General features: G+C 56.6%; 1 protein-coding gene across 1 annotated transcript in view; it reads left to right on the top strand.

Moving 5' to 3' along the window:
* The window catches only part of MYO9B (myosin IXB), a 101,851-nt gene extending 83,119 nt beyond the window's left edge, over positions 1–18,732 (top strand). Inside the window, 20 exon segments of the mRNA XM_064381664.1 lie at positions 751–1,662; positions 2,724–2,790; positions 3,096–3,220; positions 5,388–5,521; positions 5,734–5,924; positions 7,302–7,400; positions 7,506–7,679; positions 8,336–8,377; positions 8,645–8,756; positions 9,532–9,605; positions 10,548–10,740; positions 10,835–10,963; positions 11,266–11,371; positions 11,698–11,829; positions 13,665–13,788; positions 14,393–14,440; positions 14,773–14,906; positions 17,088–17,215; positions 17,336–17,739; positions 17,741–18,732. Coding sequence (XP_064237734.1) covers positions 751–1,662; positions 2,724–2,790; positions 3,096–3,220; positions 5,388–5,521; positions 5,734–5,924; positions 7,302–7,400; positions 7,506–7,679; positions 8,336–8,377; positions 8,645–8,756; positions 9,532–9,605; positions 10,548–10,740; positions 10,835–10,963; positions 11,266–11,371; positions 11,698–11,829; positions 13,665–13,788; positions 14,393–14,440; positions 14,773–14,906; positions 17,088–17,215; positions 17,336–17,739; positions 17,741–17,761 — 3,349 coding nt within the window. The 3' untranslated portion in view covers positions 17,762–18,732.
* The last annotated feature ends 1,152 nt before the right edge of the window (positions 18,733–19,884 follow it).

The raw sequence follows: 19,884 nt of genomic DNA, 5'->3' as shown, positions 1-19,884 counted from the left end.
GAGAGGCGGAGGTTGCAGCGAGCCAAGATCGTGCCACTGCACTCCAGCCTGGGTGACAGAACAAGACTACATCTCAAAAAATAAATAAATAAAATTAAAAACAAAACAGACTGGGCACCGTGGCTCACGCCTTTAATCCCAGCACTTTGGGACGCCGAGGCAGGCGGATCACCTGAGGTCAGGAGTTCGAGACCAGCCTGGCCAACATGGTGAAACCCCGTCTCTACTACAAATATAAAAATTAGCCGGGCTAATTGGCGGGTGCCTGTAATCCCAGCTACTCAGGAGGCTAAGGCAGGAGAATCGCTTGAACCCAGGAGGCAGAGGTTGTAGTGAGCCGAGATTGCACCACTGCACTCCAGCTTGGGGGACAAGAGTGAGACTTAATCTCAAAAACAAAACAAAAAGCCTCCTAGATAAAGACCCAAGGGAAAGCCCACAGAGGGACCCAAAGGAGTTCGGGGCTTCTTAGCAGAACCCACCCACCACGGCCCCAACAAGGGTCCTCCCCGCTAACAAGGCAGCCAGGCAGACACAGGGCAGGGGTGTCTGTGACATGGAGGGGGCACCAACCCCCGCCTCCTTTCCTGGTCGAGGCGATTCCTGCTTTCCAGAAGCATCTCTCAGGGCCACTAAGCACAGGCGCAGCCCCATCTACAGCCCGCAGGCTGGGGGTCCCGCTGGAAACTTGGAAGGAGGTGGAGGGAGTGTTTGTTTCTGAACCAGCTCTCTGCTTTTTCCTCACTTCAGCTTCAGCCAGATGATCTTGGAGAAGCAGAAGGCAGAGGAGAAGGAGAGAGAAGCCCGGGAAGCCGCAAGAGCAGGCACTGAGGATGGGCCGGACCAGGCAGCCGGCAAGCAGGGAGCTGAGCAGGGGCCGGAGCCGGCGGAGGATGGTGGGCACCTGGCATTGGAGCCTGAGGTGCAGCCAGACGACAGGTCCCCGCCAGAGCACTCCCCACCCGAGAAGGAGGCCCCAAGCCCGGAGAAGACTCTCCCGCCCCAGAAAACCGTGGTGGCTGAAAGTCACGAGAAAGTCCCCAGCAGCCGGGAGAAGCGTGAGTCACGTCGAAAAAGAGGGCTGGAGCATGTCAAGTTCCAGAACAAACACATCCAGTCTTGCAAGGAGGAGAGTGCCCTCAGAGAACCTTCCAAAAGGGTCACCCAGGACCAAGGGTTGAGCCTCCCAGAAGACGAAAAGGAGAGCAGAGAAGATGAAACCCTTCTAGTTGTAGAGATGGAGGCTGAGGACACATCTCAGAAGCAGCCCATGGAACAGCCCCCGGCCATGGCAGTCGGCAGGGTCTCCACAGAAACTGAGAAGGCACCACCAGGTGGGAGCCCCAGGCCTGGCCAGGTGGAGCGGCCGACCAGCCTGGCCTTGGACGGCAGGGTCAGCCCACCGGCCCCCGGCAGCACCCCTGAGACCCCTGAGGACAGGAGCAAACCGTGCGGCAGCCCGAGGTCTCAGGAAAAGCCCGACAGCCCCGGAGGCTCCACACAGATCCAGCGGTACCTGGACGCTGAGCGGCTGGCCAACGCCGTGGAGCTGTGGCGGGGGAAGAAGCTGGTGGCCGCCACCAGCCCCAGTACCATGCTCAGCCAGTCCCTGGACCTCAGCGACAGACACCGGGTCATGGGGGCCACCCTCACGCCCACAGAGTAAGCCCTACAGCCTCTTTGTCTGAGCACCGGGGTCCAGGCCAGGGACAGTGCCACATATCCCAGAAACACAAGAGTCATCATGCCCAGTGGGTATGCCCAGGGGAGGAGGACGAGCAGGGCATGCAAAAGGCCAAGTGAAGACAAGGCACCCAGCCAGGGCCCAGGCTGGGACCCGGAGCCTTGAGAGGCCTCTGAAGGAGCTGTGCTCACACAGAAAGGCCCCGGCCTTGAGGAGGTGGCTCCTCAGGTCAAGCCCGGCTTTCCCGCTCCCTAGCAGTCTTGGGCCCTGAGATCTAATTGGTGGACAGGACTAACTACACTCCTTGGAGTTAAAGGAGCAGGGGCTTGGCCAGGCGTGGTGGCTGACACCTGTAATCCCAGCACTTTGGGAGGCTGAGGCAGGCGGATCACGAGGTCAGGAGATCGAGGCCATCCTGGCTAACATGGTGAAACCCCATCTCTACTAAAAATACAAAAAGTTAGCCAGGCATGGTGGCTCGCGCCTGTAGTCCCAGCTACTTGGGATACTGAGGCAGGAGAATCCCTTGTACCCAGGGGCAGAGGTTGCAGTGAGCTGAGATCGGGCCATTGCACTCCAGCCTCAGCGGCAAGAGTGAAACTCCATGTCAAAAAAAAAAAAGATGGGTAGAGATGATAGATGAAGAGATGGATGGAAGACAGATAAAGAGGATGGATGGGTGGGAGAGAGACAATGAATAGAGGGACGGACGGACGGACGGACGGATAGACAGGGTCTCTTGTGCTAAGTCAATGTTTCCTACCCTCCACACTGTCAGCATCGGAGCTGGGTCAGTCTCTGGGGTGGAGACCATTCTCTAGGGTACTGAGGAGCATCCCTGGCCTCCACTCACCAGATGCCAGAAGTACCCACCCACTCCTTCCCCCCACCTCAGTGGTGACAACCAAAACTCTCTGGACATTGCCAAGTGCCCCTGGGGTTGGGGGGTAGAACTGCCCAAGTGAGACCCCAGGAACCACTAAGACGAGAACAGCGCCAACTCACTTGGTCAGTAAAAGCCACATTTCTGATCTCACAGGGAGAGGCGCATCTCCTTCTCCACAAGCGACGTCTCCAGGCTCCTCCCGTCCCCGGCCAAGGCTCAGGTAATAGTAATGTGGCAAAACCCCGTCTCTACTAAAAATACAAAAGTTAGCCAGGCGTGGTAGCACGCGCCTGTAATCCCAGCTACTTAGGAGGCTGAGGCAGGAGAATTGCTTGAACCTGGAGGCGGGATGGTGGAAGTTGCAGTGAGCCGAGACCAAGCCACTGCACTCCAGCCTGCGGGACAGGGTGAGATTCGGTCTCAAAAAGAAAAAGAGGAAGTGACATTGGTGGGATGGAGTGCACATGCTGCGGGGGACAGGCCTGCCAGCCTTTCCTTAGCAGCCCCTCCCCCACCATCTTGCAGCCTGCATCGGAAACCATGGACGGAGAGCGAAACTCGAAGAAGCCGGCTGTCCAGAAGAAGAAGTCAGGCGACGCATCCTCCGGCCCAGATGCAGGGCTGTCCCCGGGCTCCCAGGTCGACTCTAAGTAAGTATGGGGCTTGGGGAAGACTCAGGCCACCAGAGGATGCCCGAGGTCCCTGCCAGAGCCTCGCAGCAGTGTGGCCTCCTATACCAGTCACATTGACAAAGCATGTTCAGGAAGGCATCTGCTCAGTAGAAACTGCATAAGGAGGCTGGGCATGGTGGCTCACTTCTGTAATCCCAGCACTTTGGGAGGCCAAGGTGGGTGGATCATGTGACGTCAGGAGTTTGAGACCAGCCTGACCAACATGGCGAAACCACGTGTGGTGGCTCACGCCTGGAATGCCAGCACTTTGGGAGGCCGAGGCACATGGATCACAAGGTTAGGAGTTTGAGACCAGCCTGGCCTATATGGTGAATCCCCATCTCAACTAAAAATACAAAAATTAGCCAGTCATGGTGGTGCACGCCTGCAGTCACAGCTACTCTGGAGACTGAGGCAGGAGAATTGCTTGAACCCAGGAGGCGGAGGTATTTGCAGTGAGTTGCGATTGCATCACTGCACTCCAGCCTGGTGACAGAGCGAGACTCCATCTCAAAAAAAAAAAAAAAATTAGCTGTGCATGATGGCACATACCTATAATCCCAGCCACTCAGGAGGCTGCAGGAGAATCACTTGAACTCGGGAGCCAGAGGTAGCAGTGAGCCGAGATCATGCCACTATACTCCAGCCTGGGTGATGGAGGGAGACTCCATCTCAAAAAAAAAAAAAATTCTCTAGGGCAGGATATTTCCTGCCTCTTCTGGCTTCTGGGGGTTCCAGGTATTCCGTGGCTTGTGGCTGCATCACTCTAATCTCTGCCTCTGTCGGCACTTGGCCTTCCCCTCTGTGTCTGTGTCTTCTCTCTTCTGTCTCTTGCAAGGATGTGGCTGGATGGATGCAGTGGCTCACGCCTGTAACCCCAACACTTTGGGAGGCCAAAGTAGGATGATCACTTGAAGCCAGGAGCTCAACACCAGCCTGGGAAGCATGGCAAAACATTGTCTCTACACAAAAATTTTCAAATATTAGCCAGCCAGGGTGGTGCGTGCCTGTAGTCCCAGCTACTCAGAAGGCTAAAACAGGAGGATCCTTTGAGGCCAAGAGTTCCCAGGCTGCAGTGAGCCGTGATCACACCACGGCACTCCAGCCTGGGCAAGAGAGTGAGACTCCGTCTCTAAAATAACTTTTTTTAATTAAAAAGATAATGAGCTAGGCGCATGGCTCGTACCTATAGTCCCAACAACTCAGGAGGCTGACGGGGGAGGATTGCTCTCATGAGGCCAGGAGTTTGAGGTTGTAGTGAGCTATGATCACACCACTGCACTCCAGCCTGTGTGACGGAGTGACACCCAACTGTAACAAGAAAAGAAAATGGAGTCCCCCTCTGACTTCTGTTTGGTGTCCTGTTTTGTTCACGCAACTCCCCTGCCAGTACAGAGAAAGGACTGTTGCTCTTAATAAGATGATCCTTTTTTTTTTTTCGAGACCGAGTCTCGCTCTTTCACCCAGGCTGGAGTGCAGTGGTGCGATCTCGGCTCACTGCAACCTCCATCTCTCAGGCTCAAGCGATTCTCCTGTCTCAGCCTCCCAAATAGCTGGGACTATAGGTGTGCACCACCACGACCAGTTAATTTTTTTGTGTGTATTTTTGGTAGAGAAGGGGTTTCACCACATTGGCCAGCCTGGTCTCAAACTCCTGGGCTCAGCTGATCCACCCACCTCAGCCTGCCAAAGTGGTGAGATTACAGGCATGAGCCACCACGCCCAGCCAGATATTTTTTTTTTTTGACAGAGTCTCACTCTGTCACCCAGGGTAGAGTGGAATGGCATGATCTCAGCTCACTTCAACCTCCACCTCCTGGGTTCAAGCGATTTTCCTGCCTCAGCCTCCCAAGTAGCTGGAACTACAGGAGCCCACCATCATATCTAGCTAATTTTTTGTATTTTTAATACAGATGGGGCTTCACCATGTTGGCCAGGCTGGTCTCGAACACCTGACCTTAGGTGATCCACCTGCCTCGGTCTCCCAAAGTGCTGAGATTACAGGCTTGAGCCACTGTGCCCGGCCAGATCCTTTTTTGAGTCAGGCAGTGATGGAGCATTTGCTATCTATCTAATCACAGGGAGGCGGGGCCTCACATCCATGTTCATTTCAGACTTAAAAGAAGCCACGTACTTTCTCCTGCAGATCCACGTTTAAGAGGCTTTTTCTGCATAAAACCAAGGATAAAAAATACAGCCTGGAGGGCGCGGAGGAGCTGGAGAATGCAGTGTCCGGGCACGTAGTGCTGGAAGCTACCACCATGAAGAAGGGCCTGGAAGGTTGGTCACCTGCAGCCTCAGGGACAGAAAGCAGAGCCACCAGTGCCCCTGGGGACATTCAGTGTCCCCAAACCAAGCCTTGAGTTGGCTGTGGGCCAAGCCCTAGGCTCAGAGCCGGGGGTTTCTGGCTCTGGATAAAGGCATGCCATAAGAGGTCTTCTGTATTCTCCCCCTGAACCCGCCCTCACCGGCTGCTTGCTGTCCCTCCACAGCCCCCTCCGGAAACCAGCACCGCCACGCTGCAGGTGAGAAGCGCACCAAGGAACCCGGAGGCAAAGGGAAGAAGAACCGAAACGTCAAGATTGGGAAGATCACAGTGTCAGAGAAGTGGCGGGAATCAGTATTCCGCCAGATCACCAACGCCAATGAGCTCAAGTACCTGGACGAGTTCCTGCTTAACAAGGTGGGACCACTAGGCAAGGGCCAGGGGCACGAGGCTGGGCACCCAGGACAACCATCACAGCCAGGCAGTGTTTTCTGAAACACACCACAGGGCTTAGCAGGTCAAGAATACAAAGTCAGGGCGAGTATGGTGGCTCATGCCTGTAATCCCAGCACTTTGGGAGGCCACGGTGGGCGGATCACGAGGTCAGGAGATTGAGACCATCCTGGCCAACATGGTGAAACACTGTCTTTACTAAAAATACAAAAAATTAGCCGGGTGTGGTGGCACACACCTGTAGTCTCAGCTACTCGGGAGGTTCAGGCAGGAGAATCGCTTGAACCCAGGAGGCGGAGCCGAGATGGCGCCACTTCATTCCAGCCTGGGTGACAAAGCAAGCACTCCATCTCAAACAAAAATTTAAAAAATAAAAAGAATACAAAGTCCAGGTTCAGGCTGGGGACAATGGTTTATGCCTGTCATATCAGCACCCTGGGAGGCCAAGGCGGGAGAATCACTTTGGCCCACAAGTTCAAAACCAGCCTGGGCAACAGAGAGACCCCATCTCTACAAAAGGTTTAAAAATTCACAGGTGTGGTGGTGCACACCTGTAGTCCCAGCTCCTGGGGAGGCTGACGCAGGAGGATTGCTTGAACCCAAAAGGTCAAAGCACCAGCACCATGAGCCATGATCGCACCACTGCACTCCAGCCTGGGTGACAGAACAAGACCCTGGCTCAAAAAAATTATAATGCACGTGGTCTCAAAGCAAAGACTGATGAAGCACAGTGTGCAACAGAAGTGGAGGCGAACAGACTGTGGCTGCTCTCAGGAGGGTTATACCCCATGGGGGTGGGGGTTGGGTGATCTTGCAACAGATAGAGCTCCATTTGGGAGCTGCACATAGGGCCAATGGGGACACAGAAGGATCAGGAAACCCTACTAGGAGTAGAGGCATCTTGAAATGACCAGGCCATTCAAGGCCTCCCCGTCCTAGGGTATGGTTGGGTGTTGAACCCCTGTGTGGGGCAGCGGAAAGGACCTGAACTGACCTGTAGCTCTCATCTAGGGGGGATCCTGTCCGCCAGGGAACACTGGCAATGACTGGGGACATTCACAACCTGGGGGGAGGGTGCTGTTGGCATCTGGTGGGCAGAGGCCGGGGATGCTGCTTAACCCGCTGTGGCGCACAGGGCAGGCCCCACTGTGGAGAATAGTCCTGTCCTCAGTGTCAGTAGCTTTAACTCTGGGTTGAAACGATGAGACATCAGGCTTCGCCAGAGGGGCTGGATTTTATCCCAAGAGAGAACAGAAGTGAAGAAGTGACCCCTGGAAACCTCCTTGGGCACGCAGGTCCCCAGGCCTGAGGCACGCAGGGTCAGCTGCTCTCTCCTTCCAGATCAATGACCTCCGTTCCCAGAAGACGCCCATCGAGAGCTTGTTCATCGAGGCCACCGAGAAGTTCAGGAGCAACATCAAAACCATGTACTCCGTCCCGGTACGTGGTGGCCCGGCCCTCAGCTTTTCCCGTGCCCTCCCCCGACCTGTCATTTCTGTCCGCCCCTCGCCCAGGCCCTCGGGGTGATGCCTGGCATTCCCACAGAATGGGAAAATCCACGTGGGCTACAAGGATCTGATGGAGAACTACCAGATTGTCGTCAGCAACCTGGCCACCGAGCGGGGTGAGAAGGACACCAACCTGGTCCTCAACCTCTTCCAGTCGCTGCTAGATGAATTCACCCGCGGCTACACCAAGAATGACTTCGAGCCAGTGAAGGTGGGCAGCCCAGCACGCCACGCCCACCTGTGACATGCCACGCCCACCATGCCATGCCATTATCACTTTACCACGCCCACCCATGCCTCCCCATGATCTTGTGCAGTACCTACCTATGACAGCCATGCCCACAATGCCCTGCCCACACACCACGCCCACCATGCAATGTCATTATCTTTGCCACACACACCTGACTGGCCACACCCACCCATGCCTCCCCATGATCTTATGCCACACTCACCTATGACATGCCACGCCCACCCATGCACTGCCCACACCACACCCACTTGTGCCATGCCGTGATCAGATACTCCATGCCCACCTATGACATGCCACACCTATGACATACAACATGCTACACTGACCCGTGCCTTGCCATGAGCACGTGTCATGCCCACCTATACCATGTCATGCCCATTTGCGCCATCCCTACCTCTTGGTGGGGAGCCCTGCACCCTCCCCACTCCCCCCACACACAAGGACTCACTTCTGGATCTGGGGTGTCTGAATTGGGGGACAGTAGGGACAATGATGCCACTCCAGGCAAGGAAAGGCTAAAGGTACCCAGGCGCCTCGGTATGGGGTGCCAGGGGTGGGTTGGGGCTCATCCCAGGGCCTCTTCTCCCCACTACTGACCTCCTTCTTGTCCATCACAGCAGATCAAAGCTCAGAAGAAGAAGCGGAAGCAGGAGCGTGCTGTGAGTAGGCTGCACGTGGATGAGAGCTAAGGAGGCGAGCGTTGGCGGGAGCATGCACGTGTGTGTCAGTGTCAGCGTGTACATGGACTGGTGTGCACGCGGATGTGTGCGTGTATACATGCAAGTGGGTTTTCTCCCCCAGTACACAAGGAGCTGTAGTCTTGAATAGCAGACCCACCCCTGAGATCCCGTGGGCCATCATCCACCAGTGGCCGGGGAGGGCTGCTTCCCCCTTCCCCCGCTCAGCATCTTCCTGTGGCCTCACAGGTCCAGGAGCACAACGGGCACGTGTTCGCCAGCTACCAGGTGAGCATCCCACAGTCGTGCGAGCAGTGCCTCTCCTACATCTGGCTCATGGACAAGGCCCTGCTTTGCAGCGGTGAGTAGCTTCCCTAGGCCCCAAACCCCTCCACATCCCCCACCACCCCTCACTGCTCAAGAGGTGTTCAGGCTCATACCTATAATCCCAGCACTTGGGAAGGCCAAGGTGGGCAGGTCAGTTGAGGCCAGGAGTTTGAGACCATCCTGGCCAACATGGTGAAACCCCATCTCTACTAAAAATACAAAAATTAGCTGGGCATGGTGGCAGGCACCTGTAATCCCAGCTACTCAAGAGGCTGAGGCAGGAGAATCACTTGAACCTGGGAGGTGGAGGTTGCAGTGAGCCCCAAGATTGCACCACAGCACTCCAGCCTGGGCAACAGAGTGAGACTTTGTCTCAAAAAGAAAAAAAAAAAGGAAACCAAAAAGAAGGCAGTTCAGGCCGGGCGTGGTGGCTCATGCCTGTACTCCCAGCACTTTGGGAGGCCGAGGCAGGCAGATCACCTGAGGTCAGGAGTTCGAGACCAGCCCGACCAACATGGAGAAACCCCGTCTCTACTGAAAACATAAAATTAGCTGGGCGTGGTGGCGCATGCCTGTAATCCCAGCTACTTGGGAGGCTGAGGCAGGAGGATAGCTTGAACCCAGGAGATGGAGGTTGTGGTGAGCCAAGATCATGCCATTGCACTCCACCCTCAGTGACAAGAGCGAAACTCCATCTCAAAAAAAAATAAATAAGAAGGCAGTCTGCGGTTCCCAGCCAGCTGGGTGGGCAGCTCCAGGAACCTGGGGTCCCCAGCACCCTCTGTGACTCCCACCCTGTGACCTCCTAGTGTGCAAGATGACCTGCCACAAGAAGTGCGTGCACAAGATTCAGAGCCACTGCTCCTACACCTATGGGAGGAAGGTGAGTGCGCGAGGCCTGGAACTTTCTAGAATGACACTCCACTCAGGGCCAGGTGCACAGGGAGGTGGTGCTTGGTGTGAAGGCCAAGTGAGGCATTGGGCAGCCAGCAGGGGGCGGCTGTGGCCTCTGGTTCTGCAGAACACGTCTTTGTCCCTGGTTCTGTCCGAACACCTTGAGGCCCCCAGGCAGGGCCCAGGCTTGTACATGTGTCTCAGCTCCTCCAGCCCTGCTCATCCTTGCTCCTGAGAGAGTCCTGAGCCACGCAGAGGGAGGCCCCCCAACTCTGTGCATAAGGACGGTGGGGTCCTGAGTGCTGGGGGTGCAGCAAGAGTCAGGGTCTACTTCTGTGAGGCGGGTTTTTTGTTTTTGTTTTTGTTTTGAGATGGAGTTTCGCTCTTGTTACCCAGGCTGGAGTGCAATGGAGCGATCTCGGCTCACTGCAACCTCCGCCTCCTGGGTTCAGGCAATTCTCCTGCCTCAGCCTCCTGAGTAGCTGGGATTACAGGCACGCGCCACTATGCCCAGCTAATTGTTTTGTATTTTTAGTAGAGACGGGGTTTCACCATGTTGGCCAGGATGGTCTTGATCTCTTGACCTCGTGATCCACCCGCCTCGGCCTCCCAAAGTGCTGGGATTACAGGCGTGAGCCACCACGCCCAGCCTGTGAGGCGGTTTTGGAGGCCAGGAATAGCTCTCTCCCCACGAAGGATCACCCACGCCGTGGGTAGCCTACGAAGGAAGCCCCTACCCAGTGGCTGTCACACTGGCCTCAGCTGACCTCTGCAGCCCCATATCCCTGACAGCCATGCAGAAGGGGACAGGGAGGGACAGAACACACAGAGGAAGCCCCGAGGGCCTGGTGTGGGACCAGGAGGGAGGGACCCCCCAGAGACGGCCGGAGAGGAAGACAACCAGCCCCAGACCTAACCCCCGGCACCGCAGGGCGAGTCGGGCGCTGAGCCGGGCCACTTCGGCGTGTGCGTGGACAGCCTGACCAGCGACAAGGCCTCGGTGCCCATCGTGCTGGAGAAGCTCCTGGAACACGTGGAGATGCATGGCCTGTACACCGAGGGCCTCTACCGCAAGTCAGGCGCCGCCAACCGCACTCGGGAGCTCCGGCAGGCGCTGCAAACAGGTGGGCGCTGTGGGCAGGTGGGCGCGGTGCCAGGCCCCTGGTTCAGCCGTCCCGCCCGATGCCACTCACCAGTCCCACCCTGCCCACCTCCCAGACCCTGCAGCAGTCAAGCTGGAGAACTTCCCCATCCACGCCATCACGGGGGTGCTGAAACAGTGGCTGCGGGAGCTGCCGGAGCCCCTCATGACCTTCGCACAGTACGGCGACTTCCTCCGAGCCGTCGGTGAGCCCCACGGTGGTGTGGGCGGAAGCAGGCGGCCACAGTCAGGGTACAGCACTCGCTGTGGCCAGCCAGGGAGGCGGGACCACCCGGTTCACAAGCTGAGAAACGGAGGCCCGAAGCAGTCGGCCCGGCCAATGCAGGTCCCCAGGGTGGGATGGGGCCAGGACACTACTGTAGCCATCCATTCTTGCCTGGACACCACACAGTGGGTGGCACCCATGCATCTCAGGTCGTGTGGGTGGGGACCACAGGCACCTTGGAGACCCTTGGGAGCTGACGTCCTCAAACCCCATCCCCTGCAGAGCTGCCAGAGAAGCAGGAGCAGCTGGCTGCCATCTACGCTGTCCTGGAACACCTTCCAGAAGCCAATCACAACTCCCTGGAGAGACTCATCTTCCACCTTGTCAAGCAAGTACCTCCCCACCTGCCCTCTGTGGGGTTGGGGTCTGCATTGGGAACCCCCAAGGCAGCATGTCCCAGTAGGACCCGGGCTGGCGTTCTGTGGTGGTTTCAAACCAGTGCTGGGGGTTCTGGGAGAGGGCCATGCCAACCGGGCTGCTGGCCTGCCCAGGTCCCTTGAGTCACCTCTCTGTGCTTCAGAAGCATTTCCCAGTGCTGGGCTCTGGCACTACTGTCCCAGTAGCCACCCCAGGGCTCAGAAGTTCAGTCTTAGGGCTCCGTGGGACCACCCTCCCTCAGCCATAGCCATCCCCTAACTGCCAGTGGCTGTGCAGGGTGGCCCTGCTCGAGGAAGTCAACCGCATGTCACCTGGGGCGCTGGCCATCATCTTCGCACCCTGCCTCCTGCGCTGCCCCGACAACTCTGACCCGCTGACCAGCATGAAGGATGTCCTCAAGATCACCACGTGAGTGCCCCCTCCCCGCCCCAGAGGCACGCTCAGGGCAGCCCCACCGGGGACCCCACGACAGCTCCATCTAGCTCTGTGTAAATAAATGTGTCAGAAAGGTCCAGAGCCAACTGCAGTGGATTATACCTGTAGTCCAAGCTATTTTGGGAGGCTAAGGCAAGAGGATTGCTTGAGGCCAGGAGTTTGAGACCAGCCTGGGCAACATAGTGAGATCCTGTCTCTACAAAATATTTAAAAATTAGCCCGGGCACGGTGGCTCAGCTCCCAGCAATTTGGGAGGCTGAGGTTGGTGGATCACTTGAGGTTAAGAGTTCGAGCCTGGGCAACATGGTGAAACCCTGTCTCTATTAAAAATACAAAAATTAGGCCGAGTGCAGTGGCTCATGCCTATAATCCCAACACATTGGGAGGCCGAGGTGGGCAGATCACCTGAGGTCAGGAGTTCCAATAGCAGCCTGACCAACATGGAGTAACTCCGTCTCTACTAAAAATACAAAAAATTAGCCAGGCCTGGTGGCACATGCCTGTAATCCCAGCTACTTGGGAGGCTGAGGCAGGAGAATCGCTTGAACCCAGGAGGCAGAGGTCACAATGAGCCGAGATCGTGCCATGCCACTCCAGCTTGGGCAACAAGAACGAAACTCCATCTAAAAAAAAAAAATTAGCTGGGCATGGTGGCATGTGCCTGTAATGTCAGCTCCCTGGGAGGCAGAGGCTGCAGTAAGCTGAGATTGTGCCACTGCACTCCAGCCTCGGTGACAGAGTGAGACTCCAGCTAAAAAAAAAAAATTAAAGTAAGTATATATACATGTGTATATGTATTAGCCAATGTGGTGACAGGCATCTGTAATCCCAGCTACTCAGGAGGCTGAGGCAGGAGAATTGCTTGAACCCAGGGGGCGGAGGTTGCATTGAGCTGAGATTGGGCCACTGTACCCCAGCCTGGATGACAGAGCGAGACTCCATCCCAAAAAAAAAAAAAAAAAAAGGCAACTATCCAGATGGCAGTGGCCCCAGCAGCTGTGTCTGTGCCGTGTGTCAGCTTTGTATTCTTTCTGAATGTGCTCTAATGAGCACACCCCATTGTACTAAAACAGAACTTTTAACAAAGGCTGGATGATAGGCGAATGTTAGTGGATTCTTCTCCCTGCTACAGAGCATCCTGTAACGGGAGGATGAAGAAAAGAAGCAGCCCCTTCAGGTAGCACCATGGGCCCAGCTCACCCAAGCTGAGTCCCTCTGGTACTGACCAACCACTCCAGGCTGAGTCCCGCTGGTACTGACCACTCTGGGCTGTGTCCCTTTGGTACTGACCACTCCAGGCTGAGTTCCTTCTGATAGTGACCACTCCAAGCTGAGTCCCTCTGGTACTGACAACACAAGACTGGCCTTGACTGCCAAGTGGGCATACTGTGGGTCAGAGCACATGTTCTGGAGCTCCTGGGGCCGTCTGCCTGCTGCCCCTGCAACAAACTGCCCAGCAGCCTGGACTTCTTTTTTTTTTTTTTTTTTAGGCCATTGTAATGATGAACAGGCTGGACTTCTCTCTAGGAGGCAGGATAATCCTCACCCTGCTAGTGACCAAGGGGTTCAGTTTACTCTGACCCTCCTTCAGACAAGGAGGCGTGCAGAGACAGGAGACTCAGGCTTAGAGAGGTGGAGTGAGCTGCCGAAGGTCACACAGCATGGGAGCCGGCGCAGCCGTGTCCCAGGCACTGCTTGGTCTCTGGGCTTCAGCCACTGCCCCCCAGGTACCAGCTAGCACCTCCCTGGATGTCAAACGTCCTCAGAGCGGTAACTGAGTCACTTCTTCCCATGGGCCTTCTCTGCAGGTGCGTGGAAATGCTGATCAAGGAGCAGATGAGGAAATACAAAGTGAAGATGGAAGAGATCAACCAACTGGAGGCTGCAGAGAGCATCGCCTTCCGCAGGCTGTCGCTTCTTCGACAAAATGCTGTGAGTATCGGTGATCGAGGGGGCAGGGTCTCGTTTGGTGAGCGGGGTCTCTGGTGCTGGGCTTTGTTGCTGGGAAGGCTGGTGGGTGGGTTCTTGGTGGGAGGGGACTTGGGTGGGCAGGACCTCCCATGACGAGGGTGGGACTGGGCCGTGGGTGTGGTCTGGGGCCTCCTTTCCCAGTTTCCCACCTACTCCTGCCACACGGTTTGCCACAAGCAGCCTGGCCGGGGCCACCTGGCCAAGCAGGCAGAGGCAGATCTCCTGCCTTGAACAAAGACCATGATGGTCTTCGCTCAGCCTCACTCCAATCATGTCCCTCTAGATGGGGCAGGTAGGGGGGCCGGTTGGCCACTTGCTGGTGGTTCAGGTCCTTAATCCAGCCTTGTCCCTTCTGACCTGGGCCCTCCCCACAGGGAAATGTCCTCATAGCAGAAGAATCAGGCCCACAGTGCAGGGGTACATTAGTGGGGAGCAGGTTCTGGGCTCCCGTGGGAACCAGGGACCCCCCCCCCACCATCTTGGTGCGGGTCATTGGATGTGTCCCCAGCTCATGCCTATGTCTGTCTCGGCCCGTGTGGTCACCCTGTGTTCATCTCTCTCCCAGCCATGGCCTCTCAAACTGGGGTTTTCGTCTCCCTATGAGGGAGTCCTGGTATGTACGCGTTCGGTGGGCCCACGGTGCATGTCTCCCGGTGCAGTGCATGCTGGGGTTCCCTGGGGCCCCAGACTCCTCGTACGATAGACAGAGCCTGTCCTAACCTTCCAGAACTGCATGCTAGGGAGGTCCCTTGCCTGCTGACCTTCTGTGCTAAGGATGACTAATCAGCCACATGACCACCACTCTCCCGTGGGATTCCTAGAGAAGTCTCACTAAAAGCCCAACACATCCACATCAGAACTAACCTCCTGCAATCTGCTCTCACCTCCAGCACTAACTTTGCCGACCCGGAAGTGTCAGTTGGACCCCCTGCTTCTTTGTTTCAGAACAAGAGTCCCAAGGCCCGGGACAACCAGGGGGAGGAGCTGGAGGTGCTGCTGGAGGAGGAGGCGGCTGGCGGTGATGAGGACCGGGAGAAGGAGATTCTCATCGAACGCATCCAGTCCATCAAGGAGGAGAAGCAAGTGGCCCCGTCCCCCTCCCTCAATCCTCCATGTTTAGGGCAAGCTGGAGGGCAGGTCCCGTCCCTGGTGGTCCACTTGGCCTCGCTAGGTGTGGTCCTGTCATCCCTAACACTGGGCAAACATACTTTTTTTTTTTAAGATGGAGTCTCGCTCTATCACCCAGGCTGGAGTGCAGTGGCGCTATATCGGCTCACTGTATTCTCTGCCTCCTGGGTTCAAGCAATTCTCTGCCCGAGCCTTCAAGTAGCTGGAATTACAGGCACCCGCCACCACACCCTGCTAATTTTGTGTTTTTAGCAGAGACAGGGTTGCACCACGTTGGCCAGGCTGATCTTCAACTCCTGACCTCAAGTGATTGACCTGCCTTGGCCTCCCAAATTGCTGGGGTTACAGGCGTGAGCCACCGTGCTTGGCCTTTATTTTTGACACAGGGTCTTGCTCTGTCACCCAGGCTGGATTGCAGTGGTGGGATCATGGTTCACTGCAGCCACAATCCCCTAGGCTTAAGGGGTCCTCCCACCTCAGCCTCCCCAGTAGCCGGAACCACAGGCGCACACCACCAGGCTTAGCTAATTTTTTTAATTTTATTTTTTGTAGAGACGGGGTCCGCCTATGTTGCCCAAGCTGGATTTATTATTTTTATGTGTGTGTCTTTTTGTTTTTTTCCTTTTTGTGGAGAACGGGGTCTCGCTATATTGCCCAGGCAGGTCTCGAACTCCTGGGCTCAGGCTATCCTCCCGCCTCTGCCTCCCTAAGAGCTGGGGTTACAGGCGTGAGCCACAGCGCCCGGCCCAAGCTGGATTTAAACTCCTGGGCTCAAGCAGTCCTCCTGCCTTGGGCTCCCAAAATGCTGGGATAATAGGGATGAACCTCCACAACCGGGGACCAGAGCAAACAGTACTGCACGGGACAGCAGTGTCCTTGAACTCCACCAGGAATACACGATGCAGGCTGTGCTTAAACACTATGCTTGACCACAGTGCCCCACAGGGGAGAGGAGTGACATGCAATGTTGCAACTTTTTCTTAAAGTCGATCTTAGCTAGGGTGACTCATTTACCACCCAATCGAGGCGTCAGTGTGAAAGGGGCACCATTAAAAATTAATGCTGGGGCCGGGCTCGGTGGCTCATGCCAGCACTTTGGGAGGCCAAGGCGGGCAGATCATGAGGTTTGAGACTAGCCTGACCAACATGGAGAAACCCCGCCTCTACAAAAAAATACAAAAGTAGCCGGGTGTAGTGGCGCATGCCTGTAATCCCAGCTACTCGGGAAGCTGGGTAGCAGGGAGGGGCCTCCCCAGTTCCCCCACCCACTCCTACCACACCGTTGGCCACAAGCAGCCTGACTGGGGCCACCTGGCCATGCAGGCAGGGACAGATCACTTGAACCCAGGAGGCGGAGGAGGCAGAGGTTGCAGTGAGCTGAGATCACGGCACTGCACTCCAGCCTGGGCAAAAGAGTGAGACTCCATCTCAAATGAATCAATGAATGAAGCCAGCCAGCCTGGGCAACAAGTCCCCCATCACTTAAAAAAAAAAAAGAAAGTTGGCCAGGCGTCATGGCTCACACCTGTAATCCCAGCACTTTGGGAGGCCAAGGTGGGCGGATCACCTGAGGTCGGGAGTTTGAGACCAGCCTGACCAACATGGAGAAACCTCATCTCTACTAAAAATACAAAATTAGCCAGGCATGGTGGCACATGCCTGTAATCCAAGCTACTCAGGAAGCTGAGGGAGGAGAATTGCTTGAATCCAGGAGGCAGAGGTTGCAGTGAGCTGAGATCACGCCATTGCACTCCAGCCTAGGCAACAAGGGTGAAACTCCGTCTCAAAAAAAAAAAAAAAAATTAATGCCTGGAGAACAGGTGTGACCAGGTTGCTTTGCTGCCTTAGTCTTAGGAACCAGGAACAGGGAGCGGTGCTCCAGTCCGAAGAAACCACATTTACAGAGTCCCCGAGGCAGGAACGTGTTGGTGGCTCAGTGTTGGGGGCCACAGGCCTGACACCCTTGCCTGATGAGTTTCAGGGATCCAGGAGTGTTTCAAGCCAGATGTGCTTGGGGTGTGGGAGGCTGGGGACAGGGAGTCAGTTTAAGAGCAGGACAGCCTGCTCTGTTCCACACTGGCCTGGCACTTTTGGTGGGGTGGCCTTGGACATCACGACCCTTTTCCCCCCAGGGAGGACATCACCTACCGGTTGCCGGAGCTGGACCCAAGGGGCTCGGACGAGGAGAACCTGGACTCAGAGACGTCGGCCAGCACCGAGAGCCTGCTGGAGGAGCGGGCCGGGCGGGGGGCCTCGGAAGGTCAGTATTAAGGTAGCGTCTGCTTTTCTCCTTCCCGTCCATCCCAGCAGGCCCCAGGGCAAGGGTCCTCTGGCTGCCGGCCCCAAAGCTGCAGTAACCCTGCCATCTGTCTCTCAAAAGGGCCCCCTGCGCCTGCTCTCCCTTGCCCCGGCGCGCCCGCCCCGAGCCCCCTCCCCACCGTGGCTGCCCCTCCACGTCGAAGGCCGTCGTCCTTCGTAACGGTCAGAGTGAAGACCCCCCGGCGGACCCCCATCATGCCCACGGCCAACATCAAGCTCCCACCGGGCCTGCCCTCCCACCTGCCCATCTGGGCACCGGGTGCCCGGGAGGCGGCTGCCCCAGTGCGGCGCCGGGAGCCACCTGCCCGCCGCCCGGACCAGGTACACTCTGTGTACATCACACCTGGGGCAGACCTGCCAGCACAGGGCGCCCTGGAGCCGCTGGACGAGGACGGCCAGCCAGCTGGGGCCAAGCGGAGGTACTCGGACCCCCCAATGTACTGCCTGCCCCCCTCGGGCCAAGCCAATGGCTGAGGACCACAGCTGACAGTCTGCATGACCGAGGTGGGCCCCTGGGCCGGAGCTGAGCGCCAGAGCTGCAGAGCTAGTGTTTGGCTCTCAGAGAAGGATCCAGAATCAAAAGCTCAAGAGCAACGTGAGGTGGGCATCGGCCCCAAGTGCAGAGTCAAGGCAAGGAGAGTCCGGCTGGAGCCAGGCCCCCCTCGCGCCCGGCCCCCAAATCGCCGACGTGCCCTCGGGGAGCACCCCGTCTCCGAAGGTGGCCTCACAGCTGCCCACTCCCCTTGAGTATGTTTAACTGTTTCTTTGTATGTGGTATACGTAACTTTAAACTGTAACAGCCTTAATGGAAGACCAAATGGTTTTTTATATGTGTATGTACAAAGTTTTCTATTAACGCTGCCCATCTCCCTTGTAACCTGGAGGTGAGCTGTCAGAGCGGAGGCCACCGGGCCACTGCCCGTCTGACGCTCAGACTCCCACTGTGGTTGGCTTGGGGTGTTCAGCAGGCTGGGACCCTCCGTGAGAGTTTTGGACACTTGGGCTACCTGATCTGCGCCTGTGTGACACGTGTCTCCAGGGGACAGCCATCTGGCCGATGTGCATTTGAGGACATGCTGGAACCTTCCATGGGGGTCTAGGCTATTGGCTGGAGCCAGGACATGAGACAGGGGCACCATGGACCTCACGTGCCAGGGAGACTTGAATGTGGTTGCCACTCTTCCAGATGCCAGGGGCTGGCTGCAGGAGGCTGCTCTTGGCACCACCCGCACTGAGTGACAGAACAGGAGCCTGTGACTCAGGACTGCTCACGGGCCAGAAGGGCAAAGCCTGAAGTCAGACCTCCTTACAGGTCAACAGGGACAGCCTGGGATCTCTGGGGCAGGGCCCTCTTCTCTCAGGCCCGGCCCACTCCCCCAGACACCTAGACACATGGCCACGAATCTGGAACAAGGAACCCCCTGCACAGCGCGAGAAATAAAAAGTGCCTGAGAAGTGTGTGCGTGGGACACCTGCTCACATGGGATCGAGGTTGGAAGAGCAGGGCTGGCGGGTAGGGGTCCGGCCTGCGGCCTCAGCCAAGAGGGGTACAGGATAGGGTGGAACACTCCCCACATCTGCCTTGACGCTCCAGCAAACAGGGAGCTCCCGGCAGGTGAGGAGCACCTGCTATCCTGGAAGCCGTCTCTGGCTTCCCTGTTTCAGTGCCCAGCTGAGATCTAAATGTCTGCTACAGCAGCCACCCATCTGGCGGAGGGTCCAGTGCCTGATGGGCCCAGCAGAACAGGGACAGATGGGCTCCCAGACTGCCATCGGATGGGAGTCGTGGGAAGTGGCTGGCTGGTGTTGGTTGGGGGAAACATGAAGAACGCAAGTCCAGACCGCACATGCTGGAGGCTGCGGGGCTTGTCCGAGGCCACACAGCTGGGAGGGGCATGGCTAGGATTTAGACTCTGCCCTGTCAGCCTCTACAGGCCCCTTTTGTGGACTCTGGGTTTGGTCTCCATAGTTGGTTGCCGTGGGGTTTTTTTTGAAACACGGTCTCGCTCTGTCACCCAGGCTGGAGTGCAGCGGCACAATCTCGGCTCACTGCAGCCTCCACCTCCTGGGTTCAAGCAATTCTCCCACCTCTGCCTCCAAACAAAGCTGGGGTTACAGGCATGCACCATACCCAGTTAATTTTTGTATGTTTAGGTAGAGACGGAGTTTACCATGTTGGCCAGGCTGGTCTCAAACTCCTGACCTCAAGTGATCCACCTACCTCAGCTTCCCAAAGTGCTGGGAATACAGGCGTGAGCCACCGTGCCCGACCCTCCATGGTATTTTTCTTTTCTTTTTTTTTGAGACAGTCTCACTGTTGCCTCAGCTGGAGTGCAGTGGCGTGATCTCAGCTCACTGCAACATCCGCCTCCCAGGTGCAAGTGATTCTCCTGCCTCAGCCTTCCAAGTAGCTGGGATTACAGGCTTGCATCATCACACCCAGCTAATTTCTGTATTTTTAGTAGAGACGGTTTCACTATGTTGGCCAAGCTGATCTCAAACTCCTGACCTCAGATAATCCACCTGCATCAGCCTCCCTAAATTCTGGGATTACAGGTGTGAGCGACCTTGCCCAGCCATCTATGGTATTTTCCAAGGACATCAGGCCCA

This window comes from Aotus nancymaae, unplaced genomic scaffold (assembly GCF_030222135.1).
Source record: "Aotus nancymaae isolate 86718 unplaced genomic scaffold, 86718_ANA_hifiasm-v0.15.2.pri h1tg000028l, whole genome shotgun sequence".
NCBI classification, from domain to species: domain Eukaryota; kingdom Metazoa; phylum Chordata; class Mammalia; order Primates; family Aotidae; genus Aotus; species Aotus nancymaae.
Note: the sequence above shows the minus strand (reverse complement) of the source record. Positions and strands in the feature narration are given on the sequence as shown.